Source organism: Sceloporus occidentalis, unplaced genomic scaffold (genome assembly GCF_023333645.1).
Source record: "Sceloporus occidentalis isolate IW3139 unplaced genomic scaffold, rSceOcc1.0.p SCAF_310, whole genome shotgun sequence".
NCBI classification, from domain to species: domain Eukaryota; kingdom Metazoa; phylum Chordata; class Lepidosauria; order Squamata; family Phrynosomatidae; genus Sceloporus; species Sceloporus occidentalis.
In genome coordinates, this window is record NW_028317290.1 from 552635 (window position 1) to 569969 (window position 17335).

The window sequence follows — 17335 nt, forward strand, 5'->3', positions numbered from 1 at the left end:
AAATATTGCGCTATAATAGCATCAAAAAGCGTAGTGTAAGGATAGTTTAGTCACCTTAACACTTTATTTAGCAATACTTTAGCCTTCATATACTAAAGATTGTGTTAAGTATTTTTTCCACCCTTGTGTTTTACACTATTTTTTTGCCGTAACCAAACAAAATTATATTTAATTAAAATATATAAAAAATAGCATTGAGCGTTCTAGAATATCAACCTCAAAGCAAAACTCATACCATGGGAATGGGTGGTGGATAAGAGAACATCCTAAAATAAACACGTTAGTCTAATAAGAAAGCTATGACCCCTATACAATTTTTTTTCCATTTATATGACTAACATGGCTGGTCCTGAACAACATACGTGATCAGTAAATCTTGTATGTAATGAACGTAAATTACAGAGTGTATTTACCTGAAAAAGAGATGCTTCTGCCTCTATAGCCCACGGGACTCTCTGGCTCTCCTCTTTGATCTTGGGTGGTTTATGATATATTTTATGGCATAAGGTTAGCACCTTGAATCATTCCTTTACGCTCCTCCCCCCCCCCCTTACATTTTTTTCCAGTATAAATTCCATTGTAAAAATGCCAGCGGCTAATTATCAGAGATTAGATCTCCACCTAGAGGGGACTGAAGCTGGATTGGAGTCAACGTTCTGCTACCCTGGACCAGAAGGTTTATGTTGGCAGAGAGCTAAGAAAACAATATACCGTATATTATATATATATATATATATATATATATATATATATATATATATATATTGTGACAAACCCTGTTGCATGATGGCCATACATGTCACATTTAGGGGTCCTAAGCACAGTCCTCTAGGACAATCAGAGTCGGGAACACCAGCTTTGAACAAAACAGCACTTTATTTTAATCACTTAAACCCCCAAAAACCAAATCATAAAAAGAAAACCTCCCAATTGGAGCCCTCTCTAACTGAACTATGCTGGTCCAGACTGCCCAGCCTAATCACCCACTACCTCAACCTTCCAGCCGGACCCAGCTACGCCAGGCTCTGGAAAACCTCCCCCAGACAACACACAAAATGTCTAGGCAGGTATTGCCTCACTTGGCTCAGGGATGGTCTTCTTGTTCAAGGCCTCTCCTTGCCCTGGGAGCACAGGGAACTTCCTCTTCCCCCAACAGTCTCTCTGATTATCAGGCTCCAGGGGTTTTTAATGTCCAGCACCTGTGCCTGATGCCGGCTCCATAGGAATCCCGGACCGGATCCTGCAGACTTCTAACCTCCTGGAAAAGCCGGCATGGATTTTCCACAGAATGGGGACGGAGCATTGGCCCACCCTGCTCTCCAATTGCTCCACCCCAGGGACCCATATTTATGATCTGGATAGCACCTGTACCGAAATGCCACACTAAGCATCTCCCTGGAATTTACACTGTCACAATATATATATATATATATATATATATATATATATATATATATATATATATATATATATACACAGTATATATACTATACTGTTCAAAAGTTTGGGGTTGCTTAGAAATGTTCTTGTTTTTGAAAGAAAAGTATATATATATCTATATATATATATATATATATATATTAAATGGATCAGAAATCCAGTGCAGAAGGGGTTAATGTTGTAAATAACGATTAACTGGAAACGATGTAACTGGAAACGGCTGATTTTCTAATGGAACAAAGAAAACACATAATTTGGGGGCACAAATACAAGATCCATTCTACACCCAATTCCAGCAAATTTTAAAATTGCCCCTTTTGCATGTATGTAAAATACCAATCTCAAGTGGTTAGAAGATGTATACTCTGTTGACTTTAATGGGACTCCATTGAATAAGTGGTCATATTTATACAAACCTCAACGTATAAACCAAAAGAAGGCAAAGAAATTGCATTGACAAAACGTCCCGTTGAAAAGGGAAAAGGTATCTAAATATTATGAGAAAATCTGGTTTCCTTGGATCAATGGCACATACATTATCTGTTACGTATTCTAACACTATGAGGGTATTGGCGAAAGCTGACAAAACAACAGTCCTTAGTTCTATCCTATAACGGACAAGTAATCTAAAGTCACGCCACATTAAAGATGTTATTTTCTCAGTATGGTCTAGAGTATGTGCACAACAGGGATTTTTTTTATTATTTATTTACAGAGAAAGAATAGGAAATTATTACCTCCACAACCCACTCAAAGAGTTGTTTCTGACCTTCCTGATGCTGTGGTTTGTCCTCCCAGCTACTCACTAGAAACCCTTCCATGTGGAGTTGTTTAAAGAGTAAATAAGGTTGTATGAATGGTCCTATAGGGGAAAGATATTCATAAATTCAGTAAATGGAAACTGGATTATACATTGCCGATGTGCATAAGTGCTTCATCAGGTCGGTTTCTTTGTACCCAAGAATGACATGTGGCCACACCCACTCTTTGCCCACATTCCCTCCCACAAAAGACACTCTGGGACTAGCCCCACCCCTGTACTAAGCCACTCCCCCAAGAGGGAGGTACACCAAGTAGCCTGCCCTGTAAAGTTGCTAGGTATGTCGACTTTTAAAAAAAAATAAGCTTGACTAATCTCACTACATTTCCCTATTTTAAGATATAAAATAGTAACGTTCGGTCTAAATTACACAATGTTTATTAAAAACAAATGTTGTCTAACTCATTACATTTTACAGTAAATATAGGTTTGAATAACAAACAACTGATGATCATGCAGTAAAGATTAGTGTGAAATGTTGACAAGGTTGAAGTGAAGAAGCTTTAGGGCTTTCTGAATATTTTTAGGCGCATTCAGAAAGGTTTGTTGCCTAACCTACAATGGAGTTTAACCACATACCTGTTTGAGGCACTGAATCGTTGTACATGGAGATAGCCCCGCACACAGCAATTCTTCCAAAGTTTTTAATTTGTTGCAGAGCTGTATCTGCATACGTTCCACCAACCTTAAAAAATAAACAGATATATCGCATTGTAATCACAGTTACACAAAGAGCCAGTGTGACCAATGCCCTATTTTAAATTAATATATATACATATATATTATATATGTGTGTCTGTGTAAATATAACATACCGTGTGAGTGTTAAACAAAAGAGGGCAGCACAAAACCTATTTAGAAGCTCAAAGTTTTGTAGTATTTAAACAGAACTCATTCAACCGTAGTGTTAACCCATCACAGATAAGTGATGGCAATGCTTTTGTCAATTCACCTTAACACTTTTACAATAGTTCATATAAAAATGAAGGACATATGAATGTGTATGAATGTTAATGCATATGAATAAAGGATATATTGAAAATAAAGTTTTCTAAAACCAAATATTTTTGTATAGAAATGTCAATTGGCAGTAATTACACAAAAGCATATGAAGTGCAGTATCTCTACTGACATGCCCCATGTTCTTTAAAAAGGGATTTTATGTTAAACCTCCTTTTATATTAAGAATATTTTTGAATGGTCATTACGACATAATAGTAGAAGCTAGGACATCCCCAATAAGGATGGTGCAGGAAAATGTCCCGCAGGAGTCAATGGGAGCCCACACAGTGCGAATGCATTCACCCAGTGCGTGTAAACTTATTACATGGTAGCATTTGTAACTGTACCAGTCCCTTCCAGAGGCCTCCAGTACTTTTCCCAATAACAGGGTTTTTTTGTCACTGACCCCTGCCCTTCCTGATTTGCAAACCTATAATGTTGGAGATTAAGGCACTGTTTAAAATGTTTCAAAAATATAAACTTACATTCTCAAAATAACAATCAAATCCCTCTGGAGATGCTTGTTTCAGAGCTTCCTCCAAAGAGCTCACTGTCTTGTAGTTAAAGGCTTCATCAAAACCAATTTCCTTTAGATAGGCAATTTTGTCATCTGAGCCAGCAGATCCAACTGCCTTACAGCCCTGAGCAGGAATACAAGTAGTTCAAATTAGCACAAGCAAAAATGGCTTTATTCAACATTGGAAATTTAATTTAAAGGTTGTTCACCGCAACATAGTTTTAAGACTTCATGTAATACTTTTCTACCTAATAAAAGTTAGTTGTCCTGGTTATCAAACCACAAATCACAGGGCACGATTGCAGCTGACTCAATGCTATCAGAGGTATGCGAGTTCTCTTATCAACAATACGTTCTTCTTGACCATTATGATTTACTTTGCCGTTTTGTGCATCAGCCAGAAAATCATGTAAGATTGGGATGATTATTGTCATATTAACAACAAAACCAACAAAGTGTTCATTGTATATAACACATTGGATTACAATCAAGCATTTGCTAAGCAAAGTTAACAAAAATGTGGAATTCCATAGAAAATGTCCGCTATAAAAATATTTTATAATAACATGCTATTACCAAATTATATGATAGATATGAGTTTATATTCCCTTAGTGAAGCATAGTGCCCACAGACAAAAAGAGAGTGAATTCACTAAGGACTTGGTCATCTCACAGTAGTGATGTATCCTGGCTTAGGGCGACTAGGTCTAGGGCAGCAAGTTCAGGGAGACAACAGTACCTCTGGTACAAAACTAGGGAGCAGACCATCCTCTCAGATGATCTAGCTCCTCAGTGAAAGTAGATCTTGCTAACCAACATTATGGATGTTGTGTCAGCTCAGCCCAGCCCCCATAGACTTCATTAAAAGACGATGCTCGCCTTTACGATGTGGTGCACAGCGTTATGACATCATATGCCTACGCACAGGCCCTTTTATTGTATTTGGGATGCCTTCTGCAGGGGTAGAGATTGAAGAAGTGGCCCTAGGCCAACTCCAAAGGAAAACACATCTCATAGTATTTACTAGACTTGCGCATTCGTCTTCGGGCGAACATGAAAACGAGCACGAAGAGGCCGTTTTTTTGTTCGTTCCGAAGACACGCCGAAGAGAATACAGTGCCGGCAAAACGTAGGAGAAGACGAAGACTCACAACCACGAAGAATCGAAGATTCTTCGTGATCGTCTTCGTTTTTGCCGCGCAGCCGCCAAAATTTCAAACAGGAGTGAGCTGATCTCGTCTGTCCAATCAGCTCACTCTTGTGACGTCACGCTAAGGGTCTCGTCCAATGCCTGTGCTGCTGTTTTTTGAATTCTGAAGGCGCCTTTATAAGACCAGAGCTTGCCTGAGAGATCCATTCATTTTTCGCTGTGACTGCTTTGGCAACACTTCTGTGCTGCATCCGAGCGTTACAGAGAGATTGTTCTGTTCTGTGTGAGACTGGTAAGCCTTAGCCTGCCATTTCTCACAGTGTACTTCATCCTCACTTCAGTGCTACTTAATATAATTAATAATATTAATTTGATTAATTTAATTTTTTTTTATTTAATTTGTCATCAACTGTAGTGTAAGTGCTGTTGAGTTGACAGTGCACCCAGTGTCTCAGTGGCACTGGGGTGCCCTTGCCCTGGGCTGGCACTAGTGCCTACTGCCTGTCCTGCTTAAATAAATTAAATATAATTTATAAATAATAATTTAATAGAGTCTATAATTTAATAGTTCATTATAATATTATATATATATTTGTCAGTCATATATATATATACTATATATAAATAATATATAACAATATAAATTCTAATTCATAATCTATAATATAAGTAATTCTAATTCTAAATTCTAATTCATAATCTATATTCTTCTATCTATAATACATAATATATAAGTAAATTATTTCTAATCTATTAATATTATATAACTTAATATTAATTAATAAATCATACTGAATCTGATTTAACCTCACTTTAGCTTAGTGGGTTTGAGAGCGTCTGCCTAGAGGTAGACTTATAGTAAGGAAATATAGCTTTAGGCTAGCATAGTAGTAGGCTAAGCTCTTAGGCCTGTGTAAATTCAAATTAAAAATAAAATACTGCTAGTTATTAAATAGTTAATAATTTAAATAACTTTAGCACTTTGCCAGATTGCACACAACAGCACAGTGCAGTAGTGCATAGTTTTACTTTTTAAGCAGTAGCACTGAAGAGAACTTCCTCTAATTTTTTTGTCTTTAATTCATTTTTCCTTTTTTTTATTTATTTATTTTTTATTTTTTTTATAGTTTTTTAAACACTACACTACACTACACACACAACACAAAATTTGAAATGGATCCTCCTTTTGGGACTAAGGAGGGACAAGCTCCATCTACCACCACCACCACCACCACCAGTTCTAAGATGCAGCCTTTGCGTCAGTCTAGTCGGCCAAGTAGGCCAAGCTCTCGCTTATCATTTGGGGAAGCATTGCTTGAAGGATCATCAAGTAAAGGAAAGGCACCAAAAGCAGGCAGTAGTAGTGCGGCTAGGCCCACAAGCTCTATGGTTTTTTACGGAAAGCCTAAAGCACCAGAAGCACGTTCAAAGTTAAAGGGTAGCACAAGTAGTACCAGCCCAGTGACTAAAAATAAGTGCCTTTTGCCCCAAGCAGCATCTTCCCCATCCACAAGCAGCATGCAAGGTACCAAGCAGAGCCAAATTAGCAGCAAGACTCAGAGGGGTCCCAAACAAAAGCGATCTCATTCCTTTGTAGGGAAAACCACCCCCACCGCCTCTACCACCACTAGTGCTGCGCCTACTGTTCCCACTGGTACCGCCACGCCATGTCCTTCTAGTACCTCTAGCAAGCCACCAAGTCCTTACAAAATTTTTGTAAAGACAGTTAGAGAGAGGGCTACACATAGTGGGACTTCACCTAGCGAGGTAGCAGAGGAGCCTGAGACTGAGAGGCCAAGTGCAGAGTCTATTCTTCCTGCTCGCACTACTACTAGTCACGAGTCTCACGACGATATCAGTCTTAGCTCCAGCCTAGCAGGAATTCCATTTGATCTGGCTAATGAAGAGCTAGACTATGAGCCAGAGGAAGTAGAGGAGATGAGTGGTCAGGAATCAGATTCCTCAGGGAGCAGTGTCCAAATGACTAGTGCACAATTTTCCCCTGAGCCTCCACCTTCTCCGCTACGATCATCACCATCACCACCACCACCAGCAGCAGCAGCAGCAGCAGCAAAACCTAGCATTTAGCAGTCCCACTATGGCCAGTACTGTTACCACCAGTCCCACCACCACTAGTTCTGCCTCTGTTCATCCACCCCGAGCAGTAGGAGCAGCACCCAAGGCACACTCCAAGGCTATGCGCGCCCCAATTTGGGAGCACTTTGAAAATGTTGAAGAAGGGCGCTATGGAAAGTGCAAACATTGTGGGAAGCTAATAAGCAAAGGGAAAGTGTCTGGCCATTTTACCAGTGCTAGCATGAAGCATCACCTCAGCACTCAACACAACGCTGTGCTATTGGGGAAAGATGCAGAAGTAAAACTTAGTGCAGGCAGCATAGCTGGTGGCCGTGGAAAAACCCCAACAGCTTCTTCTTCTGAGCCAATAGCAGCAGCAGCAGCAGCAGCAGCAGCTAGTGCTGGCAGCCAGAGACCAAGGCAGGTTGGAGCACTGCATGTCCAGCCCACCCTGGAACAATTTGTGGCATTCCAATCCAAAAGGTCAATGCCCAAACAGCAGGCCAATAAAGTAACGCGACTGATTGGTCAGTTCATTGCTGTTGGAGGGGCATCCTTCTCTATGTTCGAAGGGGAGCCTTTCAAACAATTGATGGCGGCTGTGGCTCCACAATATACAGTTCCGTCACGTTCCACTTTCAGCAGGAACATTGTCCCCTCATTGTATCGGTCCTGTGTTGCAGCAGTGAAAGAGGAGCTTTCCAAGGCTGCTGGTCAGTGTGCTCATTTCACTACAGATTTGTGGAGTGCACCTAGCGGCCAGCATGCCTTTCTTTCTTTGACAGCACACTGGTGGCAGCCCGGTGTGTCTAAGGAAGCTGCGCTGTGCAGCCCACATCATCCATCTTGTAGTGAAGGCAGCAATGTCAGAAGGAACTAATGTGGCAGCAGTAGTTCTGTCCCGCTGCAGAAAGATCGCTGGGCACTTTCACCATAGTGTTAAGGCTAGCCAACTTTTGAGGGAAGAGCAAGAGAGGTCAGGTCTTCCCGTACACTGCCTATGCCAGGATGTCAGTACACGGTGGAACTCCACGTTAGACATGCTGGAGAGGATTTTGGAGCAGCAGAGGGCAATCCATAATCTTGCCTCAGAGCACAATATTGGGATTACCTCTCCATTGAATAGGGAGGATTCGACAGTGATCGCCCAGCTAGTGGCAGTCCTTAAACCATTCAGGGATGCCACAGAAAATTTAAGATCAAACACTGCCAGTCTGGCCCAGGTAATCCCAGTGTTCTCCCATCTAGGCAGCAAGATGGATGTGTTCCTTGGAAACCGTGAGGCTGTTCAAGGTGGCACTCTACATCCTGACGTAGCAGCCATAGCCAGGAAGCTGAAGGATCTGCTAAAAGTACACCTTCGCAAACGAATGGAAGAGAGTCCCGAAATAATGCTAGCGTGCCTTTGCGATCCAAGAATTAAGGGAAAGCTAGCTTTGAAATTTAATGTTCTCAGTAGCTACCGGGAGCAATTGGTCAACAAGGTGCGTGACTGGCAGCGTAAAAGGGGAATGCTGTCCGAGGAGGGAGAGGTGCAGGAGGAGGAAGAGATGATGTGGTCTGCTACTCCTAGCAGCAGCATCAGCAGCAGTGCCACAAGCAGCACAACACAGCTGTGTGGAGCAGCTGCGTTTTGGGAAGAGGCACTTGGGAGTATAGTTGGACCATCTGACAGAGCTAGCAGCAGAAAGGAGAGTAGTGCTGCTGAAATGGTCAAACTTTACCTCTGTGAAGTTCCTTCTGCGCCTAATGTTGATCCTCTTAGCTACTGGGATGAAAAGAAGAGTGTGTGGCCTGCACTCTCATGGGTTGCGCAGCAGCTACTATCATGTCCGCCAACCACTGTTCAAAGTGAGCGCGTGTTTTCTATGACTGGAAACATACTGAGTCCACAGCGCTCACGCATGGCACCTCATCTGATGGAGCAGATTGCCTTTCTTAAATTCAATCTGCCCAAGTTGGGTTACCCAGCTCTTAGCTTGGAAAGTTAATTTTTTTTCTCTGTAATGTTTAAGGTAGTTTCTCCCCCTGGTTGCACGTGTTTGTGGTGTGGCAACGTTTGCTACCTCCGCCGGTGTAGCCAATTTACGCTAGGGCCTAGTGTCTGAGTTCTGGAAGTCCGCTCCCAAACGCCATGGACTGACAGACTTTCATGCTTTGCCCTGGGGTGAAACAGGTGAGCGGGTCGTCAATTGCCCACTCATTCACCTTTTTCCGTTTCCAACGCTGCTGCTGGTGGTGGTGCCACTATCTTTTGCCAGTTCGCTTCCTGGCTGAAATCATGCCTCAAATGTCCCTAATGGAGAGGGTAGTTTCCCCCCCTGGTTGCACTTGCTGCGGTGTGGCAATGCCTGCTACCTCCGCCGGTGTAGCCAATTTACGCTAGGGCCTAGTGTCTGAGTTCTGGAAGTCCGCTCCCAAACGTCAAGGACTGACAGTCTTCGGATGCTTTGCCCTGGGGTGAAACAGGTGAGCGGGTCGTCAATTGCCCACTCATTCGCCTTTTCCAATGCTGCTGCTGGTGGTGGTGGTGGTGCCAGCGTCTCTTCTCTGCCAGTTCGCTTCCTGGCTAGTGTCATGCCTTAAATGTCCCTAATGGAGAGGGTAGTTTCTCCCCCCTGGCTGCGTCTGTTTGCGGTGTGGCAACGCCTGCTACCTCTGCCGGTGTAGCCAGCTTACGCTAGGGCCTTGTGTCTGAGTTCTGGAAGTCCGCTCCCAAACGCCAAGGACTGACAGTGTTTGGATGCTTTGCCCTGGGGTGAAACAGGTGAGTGGGTCGCCAATTGCCCACTCATTCGCCTTTCCCAATTCTGCTGCTGCTGCTGGTGGTGCCAGCGTCTCTTCAATGCCAGTTCGCTTCCTGGCTAGTGTCATGCCTCAAATGTCCCTAATGGTAAGGGCAGTTTCTCCCCCCTGGTTGCACTTGCTGCGGAGTGGCAACGCCTGCTACCTCCGCCAGTGTAGCCAGCTTACGCTAGGGCCTTGTGTCTGAGTTCTGGAAGTCCGCTCCCAAACGCCAAGGACTGACAGTGTTTGGATGCTTTGCCCTGGGGTGAAACAGGTGAGTGGGTTGCCAATTGCCCACTCATTCGCCTTTCCCAATTCTGCTGCTGCTGCTGGTGGTGCCAGCATCTCTTCAATGCCAGTTCGCTTCCTGGCTAGAGTCATGCCCAAAATGTCCCTAATGGTGAGGGCAGTTTCTCCCCCCTGGCTGCATCTGTTTGCGGTGTGGCAACGCCTGCTACCTCCGCCGGAGTGGCCAGCTTACGCTAGGGCCTAGTGTCTGAGCTCTGGAAGTCTGCTGCCAAACGTCTAAGACTGACAGTGTTTGGGTGCTTTGCCCTGGGGTGAAACAGGTGAGTGGGTTGCCAATTGCCCACTCATTCGCCTTTCCCATTTTTCACTGCTGCTGCTGCTGGTGGTGGTGGTGCCAGCATCTCTTCCGTGCCAGTTTGCTTCCTGGCTAGAGTCATGCCCAAAATGTCCCTAATGGTAAGGGCAGTTTCTCCCCCTGGCTGCGTCTGTTTGCGGTGTGGCAACGCCTGCTACCTCCGCCGGAGTGGCCAGCTTACGCTAGGGCCTAGTGTCTGAGCTCTGGAAGTCTGCTGCCAAACGTCTAAGACTGACAGTGTTTGGGTGCTTTGCCCTGGGGTGAAACAGGTGAGTGGGTCGCCAATTGCCCACTCATTCGCCTTTCCCATTTTTCACTGCTGCTGCTGGTGGTGGTGGTGCCAGCATCTCTTCCGTGCCAGTTTGCTTCCTGGCTAGAGTCATGCCCAAAATGTCCCTAATGGTAAGGGCAGTTTCTCCCCCCTGGCTGCGTCTGTTTGCGGTGTGGCAACGCCTGCTACCTCCGCCGGAGTGGCCAGCTTACGCTAGGGCCTAGTGTCTGAGCTCTGGAAGTCTGCTGCCAAACGTCTAAGACTGACAGTGTTTGGGTGCTTTGCCCTGGGGTGAAACAGGTGAGTGGGTCGCCAATTGCCCACTCATTCGCCTTTCCCATTTTTCACTGCTGCTGCTGGTGGTGGTGGTGCCAGCATCTCTTCCGTGCCAGTTTGCTTCCTGGCTAGAGTCATGCCCAAAATGTCCCTAATGGTAAGGGCAGTTTCTCCCCCCTGGCTGCGTCTGTTTGCGGTGTGGCAACGCCTGCTACCTCCGCCGGAGTGGCCAGCTTACGCTAGGGCCTAGTGTCTGAGCTCTGGAAGTCTGCTGCCAAACGTCTAAGACTGACAGTGTTTGGGTGCTTTGCCCTGGGGTGAAACAGGTGAGTGGGTCGCCAATTGCCCACTCATTCGCCTTTCCCATTTTTCACTGCTGCTGCTGGTGGTGGTGGTGCCAGCATCTCTTCCGTGCCAGTTTGCTTCCTGGCTAGAGTCATGCCCAAAATGTCCCTAATGGTAAGGGCAGTTTCTCCCCCCTGGCTGCGTCTGTTTGCGGTGTGGCAACGCCTGCTACCTCCGCCGGAGTGGCCAGCTTACGCTAGGGCCTAGTGTCTGAGCTCTGGAAGTCTGCTGCCAAACGTCTAAGACTGACAGTGTTTGGGTGCTTTGCCCTGGGGTGAAACAGGTGAGTGGGTCGCCAATTGCCCACTCATTCGCCTTTCCCATTTTTCACTGCTGCTGCTGGTGGTGGTGGTGCCAGCATCTCTTCCGTGCCAGTTTGCTTCCTGGCTAGAGTCATGCCCAAAATGTCCCTAATGGTAAGGGCAGTTTCTCCCCCCTGGCTGCGTCTGTTTGCGGTGTGGCAACGCCTGCTACCTCCGCCGGAGTGGCCAGCTTACGCTAGGGCCTAGTGTCTGAGCTCTGGAAGTCTGCTGCCAAACGTCTAAGACTGACAGTGTTTGGGTGCTTTGCCCTGGGGTGAAACAGGTGAGTGGGTCGCCAATTGCCCACTCATTCGCCTTTCCCATTTTTCACTGCTGCTGCTGGTGGTGGTGGTGCCAGCATCTCTTCCGTGCCAGTTTGCTTCCTGGCTAGAGTCATGCCCAAAATGTCCCTAATGGTAAGGGCAGTTTCTCCCCCCTGGCTGCGTCTGTTTGCGGTGTGGCAACGCCTGCTACCTCCGCCGGAGTGGCCAGCTTACGCTAGGGCCTTGTGTCTGAGCTCTGGAAGTCCGCTGCCAAACGTCTAGGACTGACAGTGTTTGGATGCTTTGCTCTGGGGTGAAACAGGTGAGTGGGTCGCCAATTGCCCACTCATTCGCCTTTTCCATTTCCTTTTCCATTTCCATTTCATTATTTTCCTTCTGATACACAACCAACCAACCAAACATAACACACACAATAACACAAATAACACAGTGACATAATACATAACACATATAACACACAGTGACAACACCCATAACACACATAACACATACACGTACAATGCACAAATCACAAGGACCTTTCCTCTTGTTATTTGTCCTGGCCTTCACTTCTACACTCACTAGCATTAACGCTATAACTCACACTTCATACTATAACATTTTTCCATCCACATACCTGCCAACAGACCCAACTTTTTCAGGGACAGTCCTGCTTTTTTCCAGTCCTGTCCCATCTAATTTAGCTATCTAGGTATGCAAAATACACGTTGGTAGTTATAGCTCGGTAGGTAGCACTAGTATAAACATTAAATAAATATAATAAAGTACTAAATAATAAATCTAACTTTAAAATACATTTAAATAAACCCCTTATTTTTTTAAAACCCCTTAAAATTAAAATTAAATTATTATTTAGACATAATACATCTTTAACCAAACCAGTGCACTGCTACTAATCTTAAACATAACCGTACATTAACCCTAAGCTATTTTTTAGTTCTTGTCCAACATTTTTCCATCCGCATACCTGCCAACACACCTAAGATTTTGGTGGACAGTCCTGCTTTTTTCCAGTCCTGTCCAGTAAAAGTTGGGTTGTTGCAAAGTATGCCATTGTGAATAGGTAGCAAATGTTAGGCATGTATTACAAGTGGTCCAAAATCAATTAAAAAATTTAAAATAATCCCTATTCTTTTATTAAACATCTATGGATGTGTGACTGTGTATGATAAACGGAGGCCAAGTTCCTTGGAGCATTTGTCTCTAGGTCATTTTGTGTACAGTACACCTCAGTACGTGTGTGCAACTCTATTGGTCGTTTCGGCAGGGGGCTGGCCTGCCATCAACGAATGAAGTGCGTTCTGCAATTCACTTGTTGATGCCAGACCAGCCCCCTGCCGAAACGACCAATAGAGTTGCACACACGTTCCTTCACGGCAGCTGCTGCTGCTCCGATGTGTTGTTAACCCCGTATTAACCCCTGCTAGGCAACCGGGAAGGAGACGAAGATTAAACGAGCACGAAGAATGTCCGCGAATATTCGCCCGAAGAGAAGACAGGAACGGGCGAATATTCGCGGAATACGAAGGTTTTTTTCCCCCCGAAGACGAGCACGAAGACGAACACGAAGAGCCCCCTGGTGCCCAAGTCTAGTATTTACTATTGAGTGTTAGGCGTTATCTCAGAGAAACTTGTCAGGTCTCTGTGCACCCCCACTTTTCCATCCACTGCTCATGATCATGGATATCTAATGGCAAATGCATAGAAATCATAGTGGTCACAACCTAGTCAGTTGCTCTTAGTTTACGTACCTTGATTTTGTCAATCTGTCCAACTACAGAGCCAACAGCTCCAGCTGCACAGTTGACAAGGACAACTTCCCCGTGTTTTGGATTGCATATTTCTAACAGGCCAATATAAGCTGTCATTCTATGGAGAATATAAGAAAACATAAAAAATGGTAGATTCCTCCATATTGTTATGTGAAAATTATTTAATATATTAGATGGTCTGGATTTAATATTTTAAATTATTTTTAGCCTTTTCCCTGTTTGGGTAACCTAAGCAGATAGACTGCACGCACAGCCCATGCAGGTGATAATGCACATTGTGGCATATCCAAAGTCAGGTATATAGTAAGAAAATACACATTCACACAAATATGCCATTGATTTCCACCCCTAGCCCACACAAAAGTGTTGAGGGTTATAACTCATCATTATAACTCAAGCTGAGGGCCCTGTGCCAATGACTTGTGACTGTTGTCCATAAAAGCATATAAGGTAATTTTTATTTAAACAATATTACTTATATAAATGTAAGTGCCAGAATGTGTTTTTTTATTCATTTATTTTGGGAAGGAAGGAAGTTTTGACATTGGGAATTGGGGCACTGCTGACATCACATTGATAGATGCATGCAGAGATCAGACTTTTCTAATCTTTATTTTACATATAGAGAAGCTGTCAGTCAGCCACTGACATCACAGTATTCTCCCAAACTAAGCCTCATATATAAGTCTAAAAGCCTCACTTAAAAACACAAGCCTTCTGTGTATAGGCAATAGAATGCTGCAGGCCCATTTTTCTGTTATCGCTTTTAGCAGATATGTGGTTGGCACTTTGACCTTGCAGTCAACAGGTTATGATTAATTTATGATTGTAATTTATGCTGGACTATGGACTAATGAGAGTTGCTATTGGAATTTACCCAGGCATGCCTAGTACTCCCAGCGCCAATGACTTGGGAAGATTCTCTGGCCAGTTAGAAGGCAGTGCACGAAGCCCTTTACCATCTGATATGAAACGAGTTGTCCACCCAGCATATGCAACAAAATAGCCACCTACAGGGAAGTCAGGATTTTTACTTTCAATAACCCTGAAAACAAGGAGAAAACATGGTCAGCAAAATCAATTTATGCAGCGAAAGCAATAAAATTCATATGGCCATATTTATAGAAGATCAAGAAACTGGGTAATAGGGACTATCACAGCTTGGCATCAGTGATGTTCCACCTCTACATAGGGATTCTCCATAGCAGAGCCTGGATTATTTTAACATTAACGAATTATACAGTTATTAACAGTTATGTGGATATTAAATACAAACAGCCTTTTGCACCACCCTTTAAGATGGATTTTCAATAATCTATTAATTGCCATAAGATTTGTTTTTAAATGCACCACAAGAGGTTTAATGTTTATAATAACATTGACAATTTTCTGGTAGAACAAAATATACGTGACAGCGTTCTAATCTAATGCAATATTATGACAAGCTATAATGATGTTTGGAGAGTGGGAGAGTCTGGTTATATGCAGTATTTGGTGTGTTGGTGTATAGTGTTAGTAACTGGTCCGAGTAAATGTATGTGTGTTAGAATGTCAGGGATAAGCCTCGACTTATTGGTTCGAGGAAGAGGATGTAGACTTGTGCACGTACTGTGTGCGGAAACGTTAGGGTGAGTGGGTGTTAGAGCAGGTTTGTCCGTTAGTATTAGTGTGTGTTTACGTTACGGGGGATCCAAACAAATGCAGCACCAAGATGTTACTACCCCTAGGCTCGCCTCTGACCTTAGCTATATTACAAATAAGGAATGTACAATTAAGTGAAAGAAATATAATGCAGTTGTTTTATTAAAGACACTAATTCGCTTGAAATTTACCTGGCAACTTGTGATCCCATCATAACATCACCATCCTTCAACTTTAGTTTGCTGTATGGCCTGGTAGAAAAGAAAACTCAGAAAAGTTAAACACACATATTAAAAACAGTATAAATATTAGACTTGGGCACCAGGGGGCTCTTCGTGTTCGTCTTCGGGGAAAAAAAAATCTTCGTATTCCGCGAATATTCGCCTGTTCCTGTCTTCTCTTCGGGCGAATATTCGTGGACATTCTTCGTGTTCGGTTTTTCTTCGTTTTTTTCGGTTAAGGGGTTAATACGGGGTTAACGCGTACCGCAGCAGCTCTGGCGCCAGGAGTTTAAATGTCCGTATGATCAACTCTATTGGTCGTCAGCAGGGGGCTCGTCTGCAAATGGTTGATGGTAGACAAGCCCCCTCCTGGCGACCAATAGGGTCGCTCGTACAGACTGTTAAACTCCTGTGCCAGAGCTGCTGCGGTACGCGTTAACCCCGTGGTGCCGTAACTTGTCCGGCAGATACCATTGGTCTCCCTGTTCTATCATTTATTAACTGATAGAACAGGGAGACCAGTGGGATCTGCCGGACAAGTTGCTTCATTAACTTTTTAAAGTCTGTACGAGCGACTCTGTTGGTCGCTCGTACAGACTTTTAGGCTCCTGGTGCTGCAACTTACCCGGCAGATCCCACTGGTCTCCCTGTTCTATCAGTTAATAAATGATAGAACAGGGAGACCAGTGGGATCTGCCGGACAAGTTGCTTCATTAGGGGTTAACTTTTTAAAGTCTGTACGAGCGACTCTGTTGGTCTTCGTCTGTTGTGTCTTCGCCTACGTTTTACCGCCGCTGTCTTCTCTTCGGCGTGTCTTCGGAACGAACACGAAAACGCACTCTTTGTGTGCGTTTTCATGTTTGCCCGAAGACGAATGCACAAGTCTAATAAATATATTAAAATGGAAAGTAAGACAAAATGGCAAAGAGGTCTATTCACTAAAAAGCTGAGTGGCCAAATGAGTTATGTATTTACTTGACCGACCAGACCCATCTGAGGTGCGAATGCCCTCATATGCTAACACTAACAAAGTCCCCATGTAGAATACTTGGAAAAGAAATGTAATGAATTAGTAACTAACAACCAGTTAACCAAAAGGATTGTGTAAACATTCACCATCCCATGTGAAGTGTAGTAAAGAGTAACCAGTGGGGGTTAACAGCCCACCAAGTTCTGCCACCATAGGCCTTGGCTCACTAGAACATGCTACTGCTCACTGAGTGCTCTACCATGCATTCTTCTTTAGTTAGAGGTGTCAGGGAACATGTACTGTCCCTTTAAGAAAAAGCTTGTTGCAAGGTATGAGGAAGATTTTGTGACTCCTAACTTGACAGAACGAGAAACAGCTGGAATGTAAACAGCCTGTTTTTAATGCCTTGATACATTATACGGATTCATGGTCAAAACATGTAGATGACTATGAAGATTTTGCTTTCTTACTTTATGTCAAACTTGTCTGAACGGTCAGAAATTGATAAGTCCGTTGAACTTCTGAAATACCCAAACGCAAGGTGCTTCTTCAAAGGATTAAAAGAGGTTCAGAATGGAATGCGTCACTAGTTGCCATGTCTGTCCCTACATGGAATCCATGTTTCGCACACAAAGAAAACATGGAAAAGCCTAATATTAAACTTCAAAAACCTGCAGAAGTACTACAATGCTTGCCTTTAGAAAAAATCTTTTTTTGAAAACAATTTATGGACTTCTGAGAAATAAATTATGATTTTCAGCGCAAACATTAAATGGTTGAGTTTAGACTTTTTGAAAAAGTTCTCGAAGCATAAAACTATTTCCGCGTAGATTAATTCCTCTAACAAATACAATAGT

The 17335-nt window shown here is 43.6% G+C and overlaps 1 protein-coding gene across 1 annotated transcript; it reads right to left on the reverse strand.

Annotated features, from left to right (window-relative positions):
• Positions 1–595: 595 nt before the first annotated feature.
• Positions 596–17098, reverse strand: LOC149274926 (prostaglandin reductase 1-like). The gene is made up of 8 exons (XM_089505098.1): positions 17088–17098; positions 15479–15538; positions 14524–14691; positions 13626–13743; positions 3748–3903; positions 2840–2945; positions 2178–2302; positions 596–664 (listed from the first exon to the last, which is right to left on the reverse strand). Exons 1-8 carry the CDS (start codon positions 17096–17098, stop codon positions 596–598), a joined length of 813 nt encoding a protein of 270 aa, XP_089361224.1.
• Positions 17099–17335: the final 237 nt, after the last annotated feature.

Excerpts from the sequence above, each read along its gene's own strand:
- LOC149274926 (XM_089505098.1), bottom strand. Across the intron at positions 3,904-13,625 it reads GACAGATTGACAAAATCAAG|GGCTGTAAGGCAGTTGGATC; the intron begins GTACGTAAACTA and ends ATTCCTGCTCAG. Across the intron at positions 665-2,177 it reads TCTTTGAGTGGGTTGTGGAG|GGTAGCAGAACGTTGACTCC; the intron begins GTAATAATTTCC and ends CTTCTGGTCCAG.